The following is a 24,668-nucleotide window of genomic DNA, read 5'->3' as shown; positions in this document are numbered from 1 at the left end:
TGGAGGAAACCCTGAAAAAGAACGATACTGTTCACAATGTTTTCCTTTTGGAAAGGAAAGGGGCTTTCCCTCTGCCCAGTGCCTGCCCACCCAATCTCCTCTCCCTTTAGCCTCCCTGCCCCTCATCCAAGTCAATTTCACCTCTCCTAAGCAAGTTTGTACAGGAGTAAACCCCACTGAACTCAAAAAGTATGCAAATGATCAAACCTGCCCTCCCATCCTCCTCCCACCTATCCCCTCCCTTTTGCCCTTTCCCTCTCCCTTCCTCTGCCCCTCTTTCCCTCTCCTGTCTCTTCACCCTCTCCATTGTCATTTTTACCTATTCTAAGCATGACTGCACGGGAATAAATCCCATTGAACTCAATAAGCATGCAAATGATCACACCTGCCTTTCCCCCCTCCTCTCCTCCCCCTCCCCTCCTTTTCCTATCTTCTCCCTTCCTCCTCCCCTCCCTTCTTCCTCCTCCCCTGTTCACTCCAGTCCTCCCTCCCTCTTCCTCCTCCCCGATGGTCAGTTTCACCAATCCTAATCATGACCGCACAAGTGCAAATCCCACTGAACTCAATAAGCATGCAAATGATCAAACCTGCTCCCCTCCTCCCCTCTGCCCTTCCTTCTCCCATCCCCCTCCTCCCCTCTGCCCTTCTTCCTCCTCCCCTAACCCTGTCCCTTCTTCGTCCTTCCTTCCCCATCACCCCATGATCAGTTTCACCTATCCTAAGCATGATTGCAGGGGAGTAAATCCCAATGAACTTAATAAACAGGCAAATTATCAATCCATTCTCAGCAAAATTGCACAGGATCCCATTTCTTACCTCCCATATTAGAAAGCAGAGAATTTCACTAATAGGCAAAAAAACCCTTGCATTTTAAGAACATAGCCCAGAGATATTTCAATCTTTAAAAAGCAGGGAAATTGGGCATCTATAGTGAATGCACCAGGGAAGAAGGAGACCTGACCTCCTCTCTGTGAGATATTGTACTGCCTTACACATATGTAAAAAAGCAAACACAATTTGGGTTGGTCTTTCACAGTCCAATCCACTTCCTGTGTAGCCTGGAAGAATTTGGTAACATATGCCTCTGAGCACATGGTGAGTGGTGGCTACACCTGTAATCAGCCGAAATAATAGAAAGAAGACATGTGCTGTGCTGATCTTGTTTTAGCAGGAAGGAAGCAACATTATTAAGACAGTTGATATAGTTCAGATAGTCACTTTAAATATGTTTGCAATTTTAGAGAAGTTTCCTATAGTAAATCATTATAATTTGCTTCTGTTTCCGTGAATAGGTGAAATTCAGCAACAGTTTGCATAATTTACACTAAAAAAGCTCCAAAAACAATTGTGGAATAATGGCACTCACTATTCTGCAGAATAGTCTCCAGTGGACATCAGGAGTGTCTCACATTGCACAAGATAAAACAGTGGAAGGTGAAATATTCTAGCAAATTTCTAGGTGTGCTCTATGTTTTTAATTGACCATGCCCACCTTTCCTTAAGTGATGTGGTTTTAGCATAGCAGGCTGAACACATGCATCTTGGGCAGGCTGTTTGTTTTTTCCAACAGCTAGTGTAATTGCTGAAGTAGCAACATATTGTAATCAGTCTTATTTTACATCAAACTGCAGTTTCAGATTCAACTGTTAATGCACCCAAAATAGAAGTAGAACATAACCTCCAGTTTGAAACACAAAAGGATGTCTTCACCATCATATAACACTGACCAATAAAAGGGCTTTGAAATTAATAAAAATAAATTTGACACAGATTCCCAGGAAGAATAATGAAAGAAATACAATTTTCTAGGAAACAATAGTAACACAGGAAAGAAGCAAAGTAAGAAGAACACCAACAAACACACAAAAATGTAATTTTTCAACTTTGGAGATGGCAGGTGTTGCCACCATTCACCATATGCTCAGAGGCACATGTTAACAAAGTCTTCCAAGCTACACAGGAAGTGAATTGGACTGTGAAAGACCAACTCAAATTGTGTTTGCATTTTTACAGATTTGTAGGGGAGGACAATATCTCAAAGAGGAGGTCGGGTCTCCTGCTCCCCTGGTGCATTCACTATAGCTGCCCAATTTCCCTGCTTTTTAAAGTTTGATATAAATATCTATTGGCTATAGGTATGTTCTTAAACCTCAAGGGTTTTTTGCCTATTAGTGAATACTACATTGGTTCACTAATTAGTCATTTAGCTAAGTGGTCAATTATCTAAATTAGTAAGTCATATGGATAAACATTTAGGTAAGTTCATTACGACTACTAAAATGATTGAACTGCTAGTATAATCATTAGTTGATAAAATAAACATTTTATATTTATGATATGCTCAAATATGATACCTGCACAATAGTTTTTGAATGTGCAAAAACATAGTGCACTTTGAGAAAACTTATAGTTTGGATAGTGCTCCTACTAGGAGAAAGGGCTGCATATAAATCTAATAAATAAATGTCTCCATGACATTGAGGAAGGCCAGCCTAGCACGACGTTTAATCTGCTATCTTCATCCTGCTTGGTTGCAGCTCAGGACAGCTACACTGAAATACAGAATAGGTTTAAATTCAGAAGCCCTTCCAGCTTCTAATCACATGGTGGCCACAAAGGTACAAAAATGTGACCAAAAAAATCAAGACCAATGATATCCAGTGCAATAAAGTATAAGCATCGCTGCACCAAACAAGCACTGTCCAGGAAGTCATAATGAGACTCATTTTGGGGTTAAAGGAAGTAGGATAAATCTCATTGTCAGAGAAAGCATCCTTCCCCTAACCATGTGTAGGTGGTCAATAAAAGATCCACATTTACTGTTTTAATCAAATCCAAATTTCGCCACTGACCACATCAGGCAACCAAAGCCAGTGCTTACCTGGAGAAGTGCAGCAGTCATGTAGAAAACAATAAAGATCAAGGTGAGTGTTGTGTGGCCACCTTGCATGGAGCTGATGGTGTAAAGGAAAACCAAGTGGCCAGGAACCACCAGGAGAAACAGCACACGAGCTGACCTGGAATTCACATCTGTAGGACAGAAGCAAAGAGACAGCTGAGGAGTTAGCGAGGCACATATTTAGTATGAGTAGAAATATCCTTGCTTTGTTCAGTCCATTTGACAGAAATGTATGTTCAGTGTCAGGGTTCCATGGCTACAGAATCTGAATTCCTTTAAATGAAGTATGAAAAACTATTGGTATATTATGTTGTATATTCCATTCAACTGTATAATAGAGACTTTTGTCACTAAGCAGGATATGAAATTAGTTCACATTTGTCAAGGATAAGCAACAGTGGTCTATGATAGTGAATTAAAGCCCATCCAAAATTTTCCTGATGTTTACATCTCTGCAACTAATTCATTTCCATCTGCAAGAGCCAAAAATGAGCTTAAAGGGAGCCAGACAAAGAATTCTTAGGACACACTATTCAGTAAATCATGGCCATACAAAGTTCTAAACTAGACATGGGAAATCTGTGGCCCTCCAGGTGTTGATGGGACTCCAACTTCCATCAGCTGCAGCCAGCATGGCTAATGGTCAGGAATGGTAGTCCAGCAACGTTTGGAGGGTCACAGTTCCTTATCCCCGTTCTAGACCCTGTGACTAAAGGAGAGCTGCATGGACTGACCCAGGGCCAGTTCTTGGTTGCCTTTACGTTATAAGAAGGCAAAATGCCATTACAGAATCTGGTAGGAATTGTACCAGTAGAAAATTTGCAGGCTCGCTCATCAATTTTGCAACAGCTTCAAAATAGTTCTATAAATGCAGCTTGTAATTCTATGAGCAAGTACATTGCGCTTTGATGTACTCCAAAATTAGTTATGGACATCATTTTATTCATCAGAAAAGGTCAAGGCAAGGGTTTCCAAAGGCCGCTGCAAGGCCAAATTGTATTTAAAAGTAGCACACAAATCTCCCAAAATTCTTAGGGATGCAGGAAGATAGGAGATGTGCTTAGATTGAATGATTTGCTACAGGACTAGAGTTGCGAGTATTTAAGCCAGAGCACATGTCAACCATGAAATTAACAATTAGTCTTCCTTTCTATGAAGCAGCCCCATCGCAGCCTTGATAATTTTCAAGATGCTATGACTTTAAAAGGACTAATCAAAGAGGGAGTGAAAAAGGCACACTACATGTAATAAGGCTACCTGAACTGAAGAAAGTGCTGCAAGGGCTTGGACACTTGCGGGGGGCTGTCTCAGAGCTCTCTCCAGGCATTCCGCTCATGTGGAGGTAAGTGGAGATGCGGCTGGCCTGGACGGCCACCAGATTGCCACCAACACCTGCAAGAAATGGCCAACATCAATACTTCCCCAAACCATTTTAAACGTGTGTTTAATTGTCTTCTCCATGATGCAATCTTTAAGAAATGTATTTATTTCTCACAATTAATCACATTCAACCTCTCAGAATACAAATCCTTCCAAGGTGGCACTACAAATAACATTAAATTACATTTTAAAACACACAATGAAACAATGTTAACATGATTTAAAATAATGAGGATCATTCCGAGAGGGCAATTGGAGGAAGAAAGGCCTGGCAGGAAGGAGAGACAGTCGAGATGGAGCGGGCCCAGGGGTGGTCTTTGCCTGCTTCTGTCTGTCTCCTGGAATCCATCTTTGGATTCCTGCATTGAGCAGGGGGTTGGACTTGATGGCCTTATAGGCCCCTTCCAACTCTACAATTCTATGATTCACAGGTTAGTTCCCTCAGGAGCTGGGGGAGGGAAGAGGAAAGTAAAGTCCAGGTACAGCAGGCCCTGAGACGGTTTAATTGATTAATTAAATACACCAGTAAAATTCTTCTTTGGCCTTCCTCTTTTTCTACTCCCTTTTGTTTTTCCCAGCATTATGGTCTTTTCTAGTGAATCAGGTCTTCTCATGATGTGTTCAAAGTAGGATAACCTCAGTTTCATTATTTTAGCTTCTAGTGACAGTTCTGGTTTAATTTGTTCTAACACCCAATTATTGGTCTTTTTCGCAGTCCATGGTATGCGCAAAGCTCTCCTCCAACACATTTCAAATGAGTTGATTTTTCTCTTATCTGCTTTTTTCACTGTCCAACTTTCACATCCATACATAGGGATTGGAAATACCATGGTCTGAATGATCCTGACTTTAGTGTTCATTGATACATCTTTGCATTTGAGTGCAGTATGATATGAAAGATTAATGGATTTCACTACCATAAGGTGTGCTGATGGCCACTAGGCATGGCTTCCTCCAAAGAATCCTGAGAACTAATTTAAAGACACCAAGAGATGTTAGAAAACCCCTCTTCCCCTTACACAGCTGCAGTTCCCAAAGAAAGGGGAATAATTGTTAAAACACTCTGCAAACTGTAGTCCTGTGAGGGAAAATTGATATTATTTAATAAAGTTATTAGTCACTTTTCTTCATAAAAAGTAACCCAAAACAACACACAATAAATATAAAACCCAAAGTTAAAAAACACAATACTTGGATAAGAGGGGGGAACAACCTATCCCCTAAAAGAGGCTACAATGTCAGAAACCCTCCAAAAATTAAGAGCTGAATGCTTGGGAGAAGAGGAATGGTTTTGCCTGGCACCTAAAGATAGATAATGATGTGCCCGGCATGCCTCCCTGAGGAGAGAGTTCCATAAGTGGGGAGCCACCACTGAGAAGGCCCATTCTCATGTCCCCATCCTTCACATCTCCCATGGAGGTGGCACACAAAGAAGGGTGTCCGTTTATTTATTACATTTATATCCTGCCCTTCCTCCCAGAAGGACCCCAGGGCAGCAAACAAAACATTAAAAACACCCTAAAAGTCTTAAAATCAGACTTTAAGATATATTAAAGCAAAACATCTTGAAAAACACCTTAAAAAGCAATTCCAGCACAAATGCAGATTGGGATAAAGTCTCTACTTAAAAGGCTTATTGAAAGAGGAAGGTCTTCAACAGGCACCAAAAAGATAACAGAGATGCTGCCTGTCTAATATTTAAGAGGAGGGAATTCCAAAGTGTTGGTGCCACAACACTAAAGGTCCGCTTCCTATGCTGTGCGGAGTGGACCTCCTGATAAAACAGTATATGCAGAAGGCCCTCACCCTGCAGAGCAGTGGTCAACTGGGTATGTAAGGAGTAAGATGATATTTCAGGTATCCTGATCTCAAGCTGTACAGAGCGTTGTTCACCAAAACCAGAACCTTGAACTTGGCCCGGGAGCTGATGCAATTATTTCAGCAGCAGGATGACATATTGGCGATACCCTGTCCCAGTGAGCAGTCGTGCTGCCGCATTTTGCACCAGCAGCAGCTTCTGGGCCAACCTCAAGGGCAGCTGCACACAGAGTGTATTACAATAATCCAGCCCAGAGGTTACCAGTGCACAAAAAACAGTGGTCAGGCTGTCTTGGTCCAGAAACGGCTGCCGCTGTCTGTCCCGTTCAGAGTGGGATCCACGAGGCTGAGACACAGGTGTAATTAATTCTTGGTTTATTAGAGTAATGGATACATCAAAAGCAGTATGTTTCATAGACAGCACTAAACTAAGTCACTAGAATTCCCTAGCTGCACTCTAGACATGCTCTGCAATGTATAAAGAAAGTTGACTCAGCAGCTCCTCCCCTGGAGCCGCAGGTTTAAGTAGGGAAAGTCCTTGATCTTAATCTCTGACTCCTTCTCAAGTCCTGCCTCTGACCAGTCCGTTTCTCACAGCATGGAGTGACGGGGGCGGGCGTCCAATGGCTCGACCGAAAGGGCTTCAGCAACAGGCTCGATGTCAGGGGGAGGTTGCTCTCCTGGCGCCTCCCGAGAACCGCTAGGCAGAGGGGGAGGGAGCGTGCCCTCCGGAGCAACTTCCAACAGCTCCTCGTCTTGGTCTGGGGCACGCTCTTCTTCAGAGAGAGCGCCATCCGTGGGAACTGACCCTGGCTCCAACTCACTCCCACATCCCCTATCCTGCGGAGACTCAACAACTCCTGGATCTACCGCTCCTTCTGACAGCTGGGGACCCTGAAAATCATGCCTTCCCCCTTCCTGGTCCCCACAGAGGAGCTGAGGCCCAACATCGTCTTACCAGTCAAAACGTAAAAGGCACTCCTAGCACTGAGGTCACCTAGGCCTCTAGCGACAAAGATGGATCCAGGAGCACTCCCAGACTAAGAACCTGCTCTTTCAGAGGGAGTATGACCCCATCCAAAGCAGGCAACTGACCAATTATCCGAACTCGGGAACCATCAACCCACAGTGCCTCCATCTTGGTATGATTCAGACTCAGTTTGTTGGCCCTCATCCAGCCTGGCACTGGTCCATGGCTTGCATGGCCTCTCCCAATTCAAATGTTATAGAGAAATAGAGCTGGGTATCATCAGCATACTACTGACACCTCGCCCCGAATCTCCTGATGACCACTCCCAAGGACTTCATATAGATGTTAAACAGCATTGACAACAAGATGATACCATGACGACCCTATGAATCAGCAACCTCCAATAGCATCTGTCATGGACCACCCTGTTCAGATCTTGTAAATTTAGGTCTGTGGCTTCCTTTATGGAAACAACCCATCTCTTCTTTGGCCTTCCTCTTTTTCTACTCCCTTCTGTTTTTCCCAGCATTATTGTCTTTTCTAGTGAATCCTGTCTTCTCATAATGTGTCCAAAGTATGATAACCTCAGTTTCATCATTTTAGTTTCTAGTGATAGTTCTGGTTTAATTTGTTCTAACACCCAGTTATTTGTCTTTTTTGTGGTCCATGGTATCTGCAAAGCTCTCCTCCAACACCACATTTCAAATGAGTTGATTTTTCTCTTATCCGCTTTTTTCACTGTCCAATTTTGTTGTTGTTTATTTCTACCCCACCTTTCGGCCAAAAGGCCCTCAAGCCGGCTTACAAAAAACCACAAATATAAAAATACATCAATAAAATATATCAATACATCAAAATACATCAATAAAACAATACAATTTACAGTAGCCAATACGTAACTAAATAAATGTGGGTGAGAAGGATGGGCACAGGAGAAGTCCAAAGAAATTTTCATATCCAATTTTCATATCCACACATAGAGAACGGGAATACCATGGTCTGAATGATCCTGACTTTAGTGTTCAGTGATACATCTTTGCATTTGAGGACCTTTTCTAGTTCTCTCATAGCTGCCCTCCCCAGTCCTAGCCTTCTTCTAATTTCTTGACTATTGTCTCCATGACTGTGCCGGGGTATTGATAATCCTTGACAAGTTCAATGTCCTCATTGTCAACTTTAAAGTTACATAAATTTTCTGTTGTCATTACTTTAGTCTTTTTGACATTCAGCTGTAGTCCTGCTTTTGTGCTTTCCTCTTTAACTTTTATCAGCATTCGTTTCAAATCATTACTGGTTTCTGCTAGTAGTATGGTATCGTCTGCATATCTTAAATTATTGATATTTCTCTCACCAATTTTCACACCTCCTTCATCTTGGTCCAATCTCGCTTTTCATATGATATGTTCTGCGTATGGATCAAACAAATAGGGTGATAAAATACACCCATCTCACACTCTTTCCGATTGGGAACCAATCGGTTTCTCCATATTCTGTCCTTACAGTAGCCTCTTGTCAAAGGCTTTGAGGTAATCTATAAAGCACAGGGTGATTTTCTTCTGAAATTCCTTGGCCCGTTCCATTATCCAACATACGTTTGCGATATGATCTCTGGTGCCTCTTCCCTTTCTAAATCCAGCTTGGGCGTCTGGCATTTCTCGCTCCATATATGGTAAGAGCCTTTGTTGTAGAATCTTGAGCATTACTTTACTTCCATCGGATATTAAGCCAATAGTTCAATAATTCCTGCATTCCCTGGGATCCCCTTTCTTTGGAATTGGGATATATATTGAACATTTCCAGTCTGGAATACTTGTTGAGATTTTTGTCAAAATTTGGACATATTCAGTCTCAGTACTTTGTAGCAACTCTATTGGTATGCCATCTGTCCCTGGTGAGTTGTTTCCTCCAAATATTTTAAGAGCAGCTTTCACCTCACATTCTAAAATTTCTGGTTCTTCCTCATACAGTTCCTCTGCTCTTGGTTTACATTTCCCTTTCATTTCTCTAAACGTTTGAAATAGGGCTCTTGTTCTTCCCATTTTGTTGTCCTTTTCTATACAATATTGTAATAGTTCTCTTTGTCCCTACGTACTAGTCGCTGTATTGTTGCATTTAGGTTTCTGACTGTGCTTCTATCTCCTCTTGCTTTTGCAATTTTAATATAGCAAAACAAACAAGTAGAATAAAATACAGAGGAACTGTAATTTAAAGACACCAAGAGATGTTAGAAGACCCCTCTTCCCCTTACACAGCTGCAGTTCCCAAAGAAAAGGGAATGATTGTTAAAACACTCTGCAAACTGTAGTCCTGTGAGGGAAAATTGATATTATTTAATAAAGTTATTAGTCACTTTTCTTCATAAAAATTAACCCAAAACAACACACTACTAAATGGCAAGAGCTGAGGTTGGAGCATGGAGGGACATTGTTTTTGCAGACTGACTGATGGGTACAAACTTCCTGGTCTGGACTTCCTCACTTCTGCCTTCTCTCAGGATACACGGGTCTTAAGTGGCCCCAAGGAAGATGGGGGAGGGGCTGTCCCAACAGTACTCTCAGTCTCAATGGTTCTGTCAGGAGATGATGGCATCTGCTCGCTGACCTTGACTTCTTTCCTTCTAGCCTCTGCACTCCATCCCCTCATTTTCTAAGGCACAGGGTGAAATTCAGCATAGCGTTAACTCTCTCATTCTGTCAACACAAATCTGTTCTAGGGGTTCTCCCCCACCCTCTGAAGCAGACTTGTGGAGAGTGCAAGGTTCACACAGCAGGGAGGAAGTCCCATTGTGCAAGCAGATATCCTTGCAGTGATAGGATGCAGTAGTTGAAAACTACTCAAAATATTCATACCTATGGGTTCTGAATCCTGCCTACCCCAACTTCAGGAGTTATAGGTGGTATGTAGGTACATAGTGCAGTCCCAGCTCAGTCCCATTTTTGGTGGCTGTCAAGGTGCTAGTTCAAAGAAATCGCTTTTTCTTAATGGAACTGTCTTTGCTGTTCCCTCCAGAATATATGCTGTTCCCTCCAGAGTATAATAATCAATGTTGGCAAAAGAACCATCTTCACTGAAAACTCCTACTCCTCATCTCTCTCACACACAGCAGATTTAAGATTAAGATTATAGTAACTTGGGCTCCCTAACTCTTATATACCACAAGGTTGATTGTCACAAGCAAAGAGAAACTCACCATTTATAACTGGTGTAAAGACTGCCATCCCTGCAAAATTTGGGTCCGACACTGTTTTATCCAATATGAGTCCTCCAATGCTGCAAGGAGAAACATTGAAGAAAATGTTGAGGGCAGAATAGCCATCTGAACAAAATAGTTACTACTATAATCATAAGTACTTATCAAAATTCTGGCTTTCACTGATAACATGAAACCACTGAGTGAACTAGCATAATTCACAAAAACCCTTCTTCCAATGTTTCTTTGAAGCATATAAAATGCTTCCAAATTAACTGAGGTCCAATTGATTGCTGTCTCTCTTTAGCGAAGGCAAGAAAAGAGCCAGAAGCAGGCCTTTAAAAGATGGATTTCACTGGTTGCAAAATTGGATTCATGTGAATATATGATGTGGTAAACAAGCCACTCTCAATCTTATCCCCTAAAAGTGGAACCTATGAATTCTTGAGTGATGTCAGAAAGAAAATTGTTTGAAGGGAAGTCTTAAAGACAGAATACAGTACATGAATTATAACAAAGCATGAATTCCTTTTTAAAAAAAAAAATCACTTCTGCTACTGGTTTCATGTGTAATTTTGGACAAGAAGCTTTTATTTCTTAGCAGTTTAGTCTAACAGCTCTTAGTAAGATACAGCTACCACTTGTCTTGTCCTTTGGCTAAAGGAAAGGGGCTCTAGATGCATTTGGCCAAGGAACATTAGTGTAGAGATTGTTTTTGCCAATCATGGAGATATAGATCTGAGCTTCAAATGGCACACTGACATGTCCTTGGACCCTGACAAGAGAACATCTTAACACACTGCAGCTTTGAAATAGTTTACCCAATCAGATCAAAGTTAAGATAGAAGTGCTTACTTTCCCCCTGCAATTTTATCTGCATTATAAACAGTAGATAGACCACATGGCTAAGATGTTGAGGCCAAGGCATTCTTCCTTGAGAAAAGCCACTTGCAGCCTTCCTACCTGCTAATAGCCATGGCTATGATGACCGGTTCCCAGCCAGAGTACAACACTTCCCGGGTTGCTGGATTCTTCTTGGCAATGATGATCCAAAGTGGCAGCAGTGCAACAAAGAAAGCACATACCAGGGGATTTACATAGGCTTTGTCCTCTGAGTGGAAAAAAAAAGGAAGCCAGAGGTCAAAGAACAGCCATTGCATGGTGACAGACCGCTGCACTGAAGCAATAAGTGGCAAAACCACCACCATAACCCAGTTTCCCTCAATGAAGTAGGCAGCCTGTTTTATCCCCACTAATATTTAACTTCTGCATAAGGTAGAAGGAAAGCCTTGCTATCTGCTGACAGAACAACCCATTCTAATGAACACAGTATGCCAAGATCACATCAGCACATCTCTCCTTTCAGAAATTCAAATGCACTGTTCCACCATTCCCTGAAGTACACATGGGCAGGATTCTTCAGCCCCTGTTGGTTGCCTCTCAGTCCGCATGGTAGTCTGAGATCGTTGCAGGACCAGAATCAGTTATAGCAGAATTAGACTTGCACTTTAACTGCAGATGGCAGCTTTGGACTACTGACTAATGTGGTCCTCCAGTATAAGTTTCCTATGAGGATCCAATAACCTTCATTTTAGAGGGTTGGGCCATACTGTTATGGAGAATAATACCAGTGCAACCCATGCACTCTGCAATAAAGAACATATTTGCAGTGGTACTTCACATGTATGCAGCTAGAGTGACCTTCTCCTCAATTACAGACATTTGAGCAGATGTGACGATGGCCCCCCCAATAAACCATGATTTGAGAGCCTGCAACATTCCCTCCCGCCTTCACTCCATTGTCAGCACCACTCACGATTTAGAAAGTTACATGTGCACCAGTGTCACACAATGGCTTCTCTTGAAAGCCAAAATTTCAAAACCATGATTACCGGGAAATCTGGTTCGAATTAATCACAGTTAATATGAGTGCACATGTAACTTGAAACTGTAACAGGAGAAGTGGAAGGGGAATTTTATCTGAAGTAGAGGTAGCAGAATCCAAGACTAGCTCCCAGTGTGCAAGCCAGCGTTATATTTGCAGCAGACCACTACAGGTCTGTATACCTGTAAATACACCTTAAGTACTAGACTGATGACAGCAGATTTGAGAATCTTATAGGGAATAAACACAATGCTTTATAAAGAACAGAGCCATGCAACCTCCTTAGTCTTACCTAGCTCTATGTAGAGACCCCAACTGATTCCAGAGAGCAGAGCAAGTGTGATGAGGTCACCAAGACTGGCAGCAATAGGTGTAGCCACATTATCAGGGTTGATGCCCATCTTTCTGGAGCCAATGATTACACCAATCATGATCATGCCTAGAGGACAGAGAAAGGAAATTTTAGTGTTGCTGACAAGGTAATTCAGGCAAAACATCTCATAATATTTGTTTCTTACCCAGCACGAGGGATGCTATGAAGGCTGTGGCCACACTACTGGCACAGAGGAGAATGGCATGGCCAATGCTGAAGTGTCCATCTGGGATCCAGCCAAATATCACTGCAGCAATAGAGGCCAGAAAACCAACCACTGTTGCTTGAACCTAGAAAACACAGTCAGATATTAGATGGCAAAAAAAGAACATAAAGCTCCCTATCCCATTTGTGTAGAACCATTCAGGAAGCTACTGTCATTTAACAGCAGCCATAGATGGCACAGGTTACTGAGTGTCCTGCTCAATGCTGTAACCTTGCTGGTGCCAACCCAGCTCTTTCCCTGTTGCTTTCTACTGAAAACCCAGACTTCTTTTTGCTGGGTCAGACACACACTTTGAAAGAATCTTCTTCTACTAAATGGCAAGAGCTGAGGTTGGAGCATGGAGGGACATTGCTTTTGCACACAGATCCTAAATACGGCAAATAGATCCTACAACAGGAGTGTCTGGCACTATGTTGTGCATTCTTTAGAGCTGGTGATCAGAGGGCTGATGCATTCAGACATGGGAGAGTAAAAGACAGCCAGGACTTTAGCCTCCTTGAAAGCTTTCTTCCCGCCCTGTTGAGGGAGGAATACGGGAAGCTGCCTTATACCAAGTCAGACCATTGGTCTGCCTAGTTCAGTTTTGTTTACAATGACTGGCAGTGGCTCTCTAGGGTTTCAGGCAGGAATCTTTCCCAGCCCTACCTGGATATGTCATCAGGGACTGGGGCCTTCTGCATGCTCTACCACTGTGCAATGACAGTCCCATATTTAAAGGTATCCCATTTGAAGGCATCATAACCTTGCCCAGAATTCACCTGTATCAGAGCCATGTTCCCTGTTATCATCTTCCAGAGCTCTTTGGGAGTATCCATTTGTCCAATATTAGCCTGCAAGAAAAAACAGACTAAACAATATATTTCAACATCAAGCAGATGGACCAATGCATCCTGAACTGATTTTAAAGCATGCTTACACCTAACTTGTGGCACACTGAGACTGCAGAGGTTAATGTGTAGGGACCTGGCAGGTGGATAGATAGCCCAATACAAGTCTAGTTTTGTGCTTTCAGGCATGTGTCATCCCCACCATCCCCTCTGCATGTCTCAAAACTTGCAGAACTTGCTTCAGAAGAGAGAGAAAAGAATCCTATTTAATTCTGTAGCAGCCTCTGTATAGCTAGACCAACCTGGGGATGCAACAGCATCACAGACCATAGTTGCTTGGTGAGTAGTTCACTACCTTTTCTGCAAAGCATGAAGGTATTTGTCGCCCACTTCAATGTGGAACCACAGATATTTGGTACTTCTTTACAGCTCAAAAGAACAATGTCCTATGGTACTCCAGTGCTCAGGAAAGTTGTAGATTCATTAGTCTTGCTTGTCAGTCTTGCTTGTCAGAACTATTTCCCATCATATTTGGCTTGCATATGGTTAGTCATATTGATTTGTGGAAGGGAGTCAAGTTCTGACAGAGGCAGAAGGTCAGAATGACACCAGTGAAAATTAAAAGCAAACAGAGAATGTGCCAGCGAATACACTGGGATCATGCAACATTTTGGGATGTGGATCAACTGAAATAGTTGCCCTGGTCTCACAGCCAGAGATAAGCTGTGCTACTCTGGTACAGAGAAAAGATCCAATTCAAGATTAGAAGTATCAGATGTCAATTTCCCCAGCTGATCAGTGTTTTAATGGAGTTATGCATGGCAGGGTGAATGGTACAATGTACCAGAGAAACTGTTTGGAAAAAAGTGGTTGCCTTTTCTTCTAACTGAAATGTTAGTATTTTCCAAAATTTCTTTTGGCAAAATTGGGTGTATAGGATGCAAAGGGAAAATATGGACTTCTGTCTGGTAAAGTGGTACAATCAAAAGACCAGCAAATGTCATGTAGTTCAAAACACAGAACCTTGATTCCACCCTCATCTACTGAAGCTCTGTCCCAGAAAGACATTTTATTTACTGCTAACCTCATCAGTTATCATCATGAACATGAGGAACATACTTTTCGAGAAGTCACAAAATATTTAAAAGGAGCCAAATGCCATACCATTAGGCCATTAACTCTGGTACCAAGCATGCAAATTTACAGAGTAGAGCTAGACATGGAATGGAAATCACAGATAGCCTTAGATAAATAATGTCTTAAGAGCTTGCTAACAGTTACTGTATGATAAATTATGCAACTTTTCATGGTGTAATTACACAATTTTTCATTGATTTTTGTCCCCAAGACTGAGCAGCACTGTGCTGTTTGTGGATATGTTCCCTTTCTTATCGTGGTGTTGTTTAAGGATAGCCTTGCAATTCTATGTTATCTTGGGATCCTGAAGATTGAAGAGGCCACCTTGGGTGTGAGTGAGCAAAACATTAAAGCTAATTGGACTCAAAACTGTTTGAAGGAAGAAACACTGCTAGCAGATACCCAACAAGTAACTTCAGGGAAAGAATAAAACTACCCTAGCTGAAATCTCACCACTCATCCAGAATAACACCACTCTACTTGGAAGGTATGCTGGAAGGGAAGAATTTAAAGGGGTAGTTCATAAAATAAACTGTATTAAATCTGTATCCGAGATGTTTCTACACTATTTGCATGGAGAAAACATGTGTTTGTGCGCTGGGCTCCCACTGGGAGAAACGCCGGGATATAAATCTAATAAATAAGTAAATAAATACAGTAGGGACCCACTTTACGGCGTTCTGCTTTACGACGCTCCGCTTTACAGCGCTTCGTTCATGCTGCAGTTTTCAGTTAGGGAAAGGCCCCGCATTACGGCGCTTGTTCCGCTTTTACGGCGTTTTTTTCCATCGTGCGCCATTTTGATGTCATTTTCACGCGACGCCGCCCATTATAGTCTATGGGGCCCTGCTTTACGGCGAGGGCCTGGTCCCTAACCCGCCGTATTAGCGGGGCCCTACTGTAAAAAATTGTGAACTAGGAAATTATGAATATAGCCAGCAGCACTACCTACTATTGACAGCTGGTCAAACATGCCCCTCTGTCATGAAAATTATTGCCAGCCATTTCCACAACTCTCATTCACACCCTACATTTGTCCATACATTACGCTGACTGGCTCTTGGTTTTATTTTTCCTTCAAGTCCCACTTCACCAGCACATGTAGAAAGAAAAACTTCCATCAGCAATGGAATGCCCAGCAAACATCAGAGGCTTAAAGCAGTCCTACATTTGACAAGAATGGGACACAAGTCAATGAGCTCATGTAGTTATAAAACTGTTAGTTCTATGTGAATTTGGCTCAGAGGCGTTCTCCTGCAATTAGGTCAGGGGGATCAACATAACCTGGCTGTAGGCAAACACAAACTTTTAATTCCCTGTACAGGACAAAGGGAAACAATTCTTAAATGGCAAAAGAAGCTATTTTGGGAGTCTTAATGCACAGCTAATGTTAAACTGCACTAAGCTTCCTTCCCACCCAGCAAGCCTAATAACCAAGCCCGCAGAATACCTTCTTTAAGAAGCCCCTCCTGAATTCTTCCCACTGCAGGTGGGCCTCCCTTGGCTGCCTTTTCTTAAGAAAGGAGTCCATGTGGTTTCAACACATGTATACTTAACTGCAGCCTACAAGGGCACAAAGCTAATCTTTAACAAACAGACAACAAAGTACTGAAGTCAGGCTTGTTGGCACAGCTGGTTTCTACCTCAAGCTCTGTCCTGCAACCTTGCTTTAGAAAGGAGCAACAAGTTTGCATCCCATCCCACTCAATACAATTTTACTAAGGAAACGGTTTGTAAAGTGAGAGCCACTCTGTGCAGACACCAGCTCTTCTTCTCAATAGATATCATCAGGCTTCTTCGTATGTCAGATTTTCAGTGTGGGGAAAGCAACATCCAGATGTTGATTGGAATATGCAATGATTTCACAGGTGTTTCATTATACACAGCATGCACATATGCTGGGAAGTCATAGCCAACCATGCAGCCAGATGTGGCCTTAATTGTTAACATACAGCAGAAATGGGGTACATGTGACCCTCCAAATGTTGTTAGACTACAATTGCCATCAGCCCTAGCCAGCATGGCCAATGGTCATTGTGATGGAAGTTGGAGTCCAACAACATTTGGAGGGCCACAGGTTCCTCAACTGAAGTAACACAAGGCAAGGTGGCTGCCTCAGGTGGGGCATCATTAAAGGTAATATAGTAGATCTGATTCTTGGCAGAATCACTTGGAAGTCCTACTGCATGGTGGGAATATTATTTGCATTTTCTATCTCAAAAACGAAGTTGACCCTGTATGTAGGGGGAAAAATGAACATGACATTGTCATATATAACCAATTTAGTAGCTTCATGATTTTTCTTACATGGAACTGCTTTGCCCTCGGGAGGATTGTTCAGCATTAAAAAAATTGAGAACAACCCTTAATTTTTCACAAGCTTATATTGTTTAGAGTCTCTCCCATAGGTTCTTGCTCTATGATTTCCTCCTCTGGTCTGCCAGGTGAACTAATTGTGTCTGTCCTAGTTAGTTTTCTGTAATTCACCATTACATGCTATTTTGGCATGTATTTATTTTATTTTTATTATTAAATTTATATCTCACCTTTCCTCCAAAAAGGAGCCCAGGACAGCATATGTAAGTGATTTTATATACTCACACACAGCTAAGGTTAAAAAGACATGAGATTTTCCAGAACAGTCCTAAATCTTATAATCCCATTTTAGCTATTATAAGGGTTGAATAGACTGTCCTCCTTGCCCAGTATTAATGAACAACAGCTCCCCAGGATCTTTCCCAGCCCTTCTTACTTGGCAGTGATGTCAGGGATTCAGCCTGGAACTTTGGCATGCGCAACATGAAAGTTGCATAATCACTTAGCATCTTACCAACAGGCCCCAGCTAACAGGCCCCCATTATACCTTCACAAACTGTTTGAGCACCTGAACGGGGATGCTGTCTGGCAGAATTAAGAAAAGCAGTCTTTGAAGAGTAAAGGGCAGAGAAAAGTGTGGGAGAGAATGCACCTTTCACCATACATCCAGGGTCTGACAATGTTCAGGAACCAAGGAAAGCTCAGCTAATCTAAATTAATCTCAGTGCTCCTGTAATTTCTCCACCCCAACTTTGCATACCCTGAAGGATACTGATACTAGAGTGATCTGCATGAGCTATTATTTTCCATCTTCATATATACCCACATATCTTAACAGATAAATGCCTGGGGAAGGAAAACAACCTGTTACATCCATTATTGACATAAGAAAGTTAAAGATGGTCCATACAAGGTGCCTCAACTCGTTGCTATGGTGGCTGAAAAAGCTACAACGCAGCATATATAAATGTCTTCCCAAGTGAGAGCATTGCTCACCTGACAATTTGTTGCTCTTTGAAAGCCATGTACAAAAAAGCAGATTAAGGCTTCATGCCCAAAGCAAACTAATTTCTGTACTTGTGATTTCAGATCAGTGCTCAGAGAGCCTGGGGGGGGGGAACTATCCTGGGCCACCACAAAGCTAAGGGCCCCCACTGTACTGGTTCATCCTGCACTTAATGAAGACTGCACTCACCTAACCTTTGACCTTCAGGTAAGAAGCCTATACCCAGAACTCCTTGAAGGTAAGCTGGAGAGCTTCCATGCTCTAGGACTGTAAATTAGGACTAGCAACAATCCTGAGCAGGAGGAAGAAAGATTAGGGCTCAACACTTACAGCAAGCTTTACCCATCTAGTGAATCAGCATTCGTGGTTATCCTACATACTAAGCTACAGAACACATTATGTCAATATTCCCTGTAGTTAAATACACTATGTTATCTTCTGGCAGCATTTGGGGTGTGTACAGGAGCCCCCCCCCAAGACTCTGCTTTCTGCATACCCTGAGGTTATGCAGACCACACTGCTAGACCCAGGTACTTTAAGCAACCCTGCTCTCTACATGCAAGGGCTTGCCAGAGCATCAAAAGGAGGGTGGGAAATAGTCAAAAACTTTCTGCCCAGCAAGAGGGAGTCTCATTCTTTGCCAAGCCTTTCTTGCTGCCTATGCCACTAAGCTCTGCTGGAATGTAGTTGAGGCTTAAGCGGTAGAACTGTGACTCAAGTCCTAAGAAGCACAGCTCAGAGCAAGAACTATTTACAGAAAGGGAACATTACTAAAGTCAAGGTCATGATAGAAAGAGTTCTACGGCAGGAGCATTTATGGGAGATGGGCAAAACATAGGACAAAACTCCCATTTGTGGAAGATAGCTCTTTTAGAGCCAAGTAAGATACTTCAAGGAGGGAAGGGGGATTGCAGAAGATAGCAACAGCATGGAGACAGCAGGCTCATCACTTTCCAGGAAATATTCCCTATATTATCCTGGGAAAGGTACTTTCAGAAAAATTACCTTGTCCCCACACACATCCTCACATGTCTGGAATGGTCCACAAGTCACTGGACTACCTTCAATCTTACCGGATCATAGACTACACAGCATCACTTCAAATCAGAAATACTAAGGAGATGCTCCAAGGCACCAGTAAAAATTGTTGTTGTTGTTATGTGCATTCAAGTCGACTACGACTTATGGCGACCCTATGAATCAGTGACCTCCAACAGCATCTGTCATGAACCACCCTGTTCAGATCTTGTAAGTTCAGGTCTGTGGCTTCCTTTATGGAATCAATCCATCTCTTGCCAGTAAAAATAGATTTACTGAAAAACTCACTGCTCTTGGAAAGCACTATTCACTGAGAGCAAAACCTTATGTCATCTCTATTATCGCCCCACCTGTAGGGCAGTTCTCTCCATCACTGGGAAACGGATAAGGGCCTAACTATTTGTTACTTTAATTCTACTGCTTGAAGCAATGACAGTGTTTTTTTGTTTTGAATGAAAAACTAACACAGGTTTTCCAATGCTAATCAGGATCACACTGCATGGGGAAGGAGAGGTTTATTCCTTCTATCTCTCACAGAATCTTAGAGGTGGGCCTACAAGACCATCAAGTTCAACCCCCTGCTTAATGCAGGAATCCAAACTGAAGCGTATCCGACAGGTGGCTGTCCAGCTGCCTCGTGAATGCCTCTAGTGGTGGAATTGCTTCAACTGTCATTCCGCTCTAACAGTTAGTAGGTTTTTCCTGATATTCAGTGGAAACCTGACTTGCTGCAACTTGAGGCCATTATTCCGTGTCCTGCACTCTGGGCCCTCCTCTGTGTGGCAGCCTTTCAAGTATTTGAAGAGTGCTATCATATCTCCCCTCAGTCTTTTCTTCTCAAGGCTAAACATGCCCATTTCTTTCAGTCTCTTCTCATAGGGCTTGGTTTCTAGACCCCTGATCATCCTTGTTGCCCTCCTCGGAACCTGTTCCAGTTTGTCTGCATCCTTCTTAAAGTGTAGTGTCCAAAACTGGATACAGTACTCAAGATACGGCCTAACCAGTGCCAAAGCAATACATCACGCGATTTAGAAATTATACTTCTGTTAATGCAGCCTAAAATAGCATTTGCCTTTTTTGCAACCACATCTCACTGTTCACTCATATTTAGCCTATGGTCAACAACAATCCCAAGATCTTTCTCACATGTAGTATTGCTGAGCCAAGAATCCCCCACATTATAACTGTGCATTTGGTTTCTTTTTCCTAGGTGTAGAACTTTGCACTTATCCCTGTTAAATTTCATTCTGTTGTTTTCAGCCCAATGCTTCAGCCTATCAAGGTCCTTTTGAATTTCATTTCTGTCTTCCAGGATATTAGCTATCCCTCCCAATTTTGTATCATCTGCAAATTTGATAAGTATTCCCTGCACCTCCTCATCCAAGTCATTAATAAAAATATTGAAGAGCACTGGGCCCAGGACCAAGCCCTTCGGTACTCCACTCATTGCCTCCTCAGTTTGAGAGGGAACCACTGAAAAGCACTCCGAGTACGATTCTGTAGCCAACTGTGGAACCACCTGATAGTTGTTCCATCCAGCCCACATTTAGCTAGCTTGCTAATCAGAATATCATGAGGCACTTTATCAAAAGCTTTGCTGAAGTCGACATATATGTCCACAGCATTCCCATAGTCTACCAGGGAGGTTACCCGATCAAAGAATGAGATATTCTTGATAAATCCTTGGAGGCTTCTGGTAATCACTGCATTGTTTACAAGGTGCTTACAGATTGACTGCTTTATAATCTACTCCAGAATTTCCCCAATAATTGATGTTAGGCTCACTGGTCTGTAGTTCCCCAGTTCCTCCTTTTTGCCCTTTGTGATGACAGGGACAACTTTAGCCCTCCTCTAGTCATCCGGCACTTCACCCATCCTCCACAATTTCCCAAAGATAATAGACAGTGGTTCCAAGAGTTCTTCAGCCAGTTCCTTCAATACTCTAGGATGCAATTCATTGGGCCCTGCAGATTTGGACTAGTTCAAAGTGATTAGATATTCCTTGACTATTTGTCTATCAATTTCAAGCTACAATCCTGCCCCTTCAACTTCACATTTCCCAGGAGGATCATAGAACCTCTTTTGGGAGAAGGCTGAGACAAAGTAGGAATTGAGCACTTCTGCCTTTTCTTTGTTATCTGTTATCATTTTGCCATCCTTGCTGAGTAGCTGTCCCACCATTTCTTTTCTGTGTTTTACTATGGATGTACCTGAAGAAAGCTTTTTTGTTCCTTTTAGCATCCCTCGCTAACCTTGGCTCATTCTCAGCTTTAGCCTTCCTGAAGCCATCCCTACAATTCTGTGGTACTTGTCTGTACTCTTCCATTGTGGTCTGGCCTTCCTTCTACTTCCTGTATGTGTCCTTTTTTGTTTTCAGGTCATCTCTAAGCTTTCTGTGAAACCACATTGGCTTCTCCTGTTTTCCCCCTTTTATCCTTGATGGAATTGTTTGCCATTGTGCCTTTAGAATTTCCTTGTTTAGAAACTCCCACCCATCTCGGACTCCTTTTCTCATTAGGGTTGCTTGCCACTGAACCTTACTATTGTTCTGAGTTTATTAAAATTGGCTTTCCTGAGGTCCAGGGTATCCGTATGGCTACTCTCAGCTTTTGCTTCCTTTAAAATCGAGAACTCAAGTACAGTAGGGCCCCATTTATGCGGCAGGTTATGTTCCAGACCCCCGCCGGAAAGTGGGACAAGCCCAAAGCCTGCTGCTGCTCTAGTGCAATCAGCTGTACAGTACAGCTGATTGTGCGCTACAGCTGATCGCTGTCATCTGGAGCATGGTGGCTGGAGCTCCCCGTGCTACAGCTGATGAGCTGTAGCACGCGATCAGCTGTAGCGTGGGAAGCTCCAGCCGCTGCATTCCAGCTGACAGCACTTGGCCCCTGAAGCTCCCCACGATACAGCTGATTGCCCCACTGGCGCCTTATTAGCGGAATGCTGAAAAGCAGGGGCCTACTGTATAGCATAGTCACTTTCCCCCAGAGTTCCTATAACTGCCACTTCATCCACCAAGTCATCTCTATTGGTTAGAATCAAGTCAAAGATAGCTGATCCTCTAGTTGCTTCCTCCGCTTTCTGTAGGAAAAAGTTATCTCCCACACAAGTCTGGAATTTCTTGGAGGGACAGCGTTTGGCAGAATGTCTCCCAACGGATAGAGATAATTGAAGTCCCTCACTACTACTACATCATGCCTCCACGAAACACTGGCAATTTGCTTTTCAAAAATTTCATCCTCATCTTCTCCTTGATTGTGTGGTTGGTAGTAGACTCCAACCATCATGTTCCTTTTATTCTTTGCCCCATTTATTTTAATCCAGATACGCTTGGTGGAGCTACCAAGCTTGTCCTCATGTATTTCTGTGCAGGGATATATATTTTTAACGTATAGCATGACTCTGTCTCCCTATCTATTCCTTCTGTTCTTCACCTTGACCCTGAAGAAAACTACTACAGAAGTTGGTATTAGCATCAATAGACAGTGGGGTCACCTTTGTGGCAAACTGCAGTAGTAAAAAAAAAAATCCCACTGACACCAATGGAAGCTTTTTTACAATTATTACGTGTCTCAGACAAGGTAACAGGCTAGGGGTAAGCCTCCTCTCCATAGAAACGGTGATCCTTTAATTCTTTGAACACCATGATGCCGCTTCAAGCAACACCAGTGACATGCAATGAGGCCCAAGGTTTTATGGACTGCAAGGTTCAGTGGACAAGCCTTAAAGCCACTTATACAATACACAGAAAGAACAAAAAGAACAGGTACGTAGGTATCTCATAGAAGTTGACTTCAAAGTTGACCTTTGTTTTTATTGCATTTTTAATGGTTTTTACTGTATGGGTTTTTTAAAAACTTGTTGTAAATCACTTTGATGTTTTTAGATGAAATAGTGGTATACAAATATATTTATAAATAGATAAAGAAGAAATGGCAGCCATTGGTTTCTACACTGTTCCTTACAGCAGTGCAGAAAAAAACATAAGGACTTAAGAAGAGCCTGCTAGATCTATCCAGCAGCCCACTGAGTCCAGGAGCCCATCGAGTCCAGCATCCTGTTCTCACAGTGGCCAACCAGATGCCTATGGGATGGAAAGGGAGTTTGTCCCACCACCCATTAGATCGAGAGGTAGTGATTAGTGCTGGCTGGAAACAATGCATCCAAGACATCTGTTAGGAAAAGCCAACAGAGGAGTTGTTTGCATGAGCTGCCTGGCATAGCTCATGGCCCAGTGGACTCATGCCTCTTCCACACAGGCAGGGCAGGACACTGCCAGGGTAAGCTCTCTCACCTCATGGTAGTGCTGTCTGCCTCAATGTTGGCAGGAGTTCTAGTGCTGGAAAGGAGATCAAGCAAATGGCAACCTTTCCAAACTAGTCCCACTGCGCAAGCAGCCTGCAGAATACTGAGCTTGCGCAATGAAGCATCGGAATGCATCTAGCAGTGTTTCAAGGAGTCCACATTCTGCAGCGTGACTAGTCTGAAATACCCGTTTGTCCCGTTCACATTTTTTGGGGTGTGGGGAGAGGAACACATCCCACTGATGAATTGACAGTGTGCCTACACCAAGATATGGGATCCATTCCAACTCTGGACAAAGTATGACTTTGCCTCATTTTGCCCTTTCAGTGCAGTGGAACAATAAACTTGCCTCCTTTAGTGAAGCACTGAATGGAGAAGTGCCAAGTAAAAGCTAGGAATCATTAGGAATATCAGAATGGAATGTCAGCATGCAGTCTAACCATTTCAAGTGACAAAAAATATACATATGGACTGTAGCTAAAGCAAATCGTGCATCAACGTTTAAGTGCCCTGATAGCCAGTAGACACAGTGGCAAAAACAGTTAGTAATGCTGACATAGCATTGCCCCAACCGCTTACAGCTCTTTGGTATTTCTCTCTATATTACATGGGTTTGGCTACAACTTAGTCCCTAAATGGCATATCGATTCGAAGACATGCTATACTGCAGAATCCCTGTGATTTTAGGCTCTGAGGCTTCAGTCAGTTCTTCTGTCTAAGAGCCAAACTAGACTAGCTTGGCAGATGTACAGTCCTCACCCTCATCTTTGCTGACAGTGGGGAACTGTTGTGGGAATAAGCAGGTAACATAGGGAAAGAATGTTTACCTCTTGCCAGTTCTGTGCATGTCCCTGTACAATGGCTGCTTTTCCATAACCTCATTTTCGGCTGCAGAAATATATTTTTCTCCTCAACAGTTCTCCCCTGAAAGGATCCCACCAGTCTTCCAATTCACATTACACTAGTGCTTACATTACTGCTTAATCTGTATTTTAAGCACCCTTGTTCAACCAAAGGAATTTTCAAGACAAAATGGTATCCAAATATAACAAAACAGATTCAATCCACACACCAAAACACATGCCCAGCCCTGTGGATTCTTGCCCTGGAATCTGTTCTTAGAGAGTTAGTTTCTGGCAACATTTATTTGCAAATCAAAATAGTTTTGTGTTCCTTTGCATCATAAACACCAGGAGCAGGATGTTTATGCTTTGGGTGTATCCTTATAAAACAGATATACAAAAGATTTTAAGGCATAGGCAGTCGCTCCTTTTTGTACTGAAATAATTGCTGCTGTA

General features: G+C 42.6%; 1 protein-coding gene across 4 annotated transcripts in view; it reads right to left on the bottom strand.

The window, feature by feature from the left end:
* Window positions 1-24,668, bottom strand: part of SLC41A1 (solute carrier family 41 member 1) — a 49,854-nt gene that overhangs the window by 6,056 nt on the left and 19,130 nt on the right. For all 4 annotated transcript variants that reach the window (XM_061632130.1, XM_061632131.1, XM_061632132.1 and 1 more), the window contains 7 exons: window positions 13,500-13,571; window positions 12,661-12,805; window positions 12,435-12,581; window positions 11,221-11,368; window positions 10,258-10,337; window positions 4,157-4,291; window positions 2,882-3,030 (listed from right to left, as the gene is read on the bottom strand). In XM_061632130.1, coding sequence (XP_061488114.1) covers window positions 2,882-3,030; window positions 4,157-4,291; window positions 10,258-10,337; window positions 11,221-11,368; window positions 12,435-12,581; window positions 12,661-12,805; window positions 13,500-13,571 — 876 coding nt within the window. The remainder of the gene's footprint in view (window positions 1-2,881; window positions 3,031-4,156; window positions 4,292-10,257; window positions 10,338-11,220; window positions 11,369-12,434; window positions 12,582-12,660; window positions 12,806-13,499; window positions 13,572-24,668) is intronic.

The sequence above is a fragment of the Rhineura floridana genome, chromosome 6, assembly GCF_030035675.1.
Source record: "Rhineura floridana isolate rRhiFlo1 chromosome 6, rRhiFlo1.hap2, whole genome shotgun sequence".
In the NCBI taxonomy this organism is placed as follows: Eukaryota; Metazoa; Chordata; class Lepidosauria; order Squamata; family Rhineuridae; genus Rhineura; species Rhineura floridana.
The sequence above is the reverse complement of the archived record's forward strand: the minus strand, read 5'-3'. Positions and strand labels throughout refer to the sequence as shown.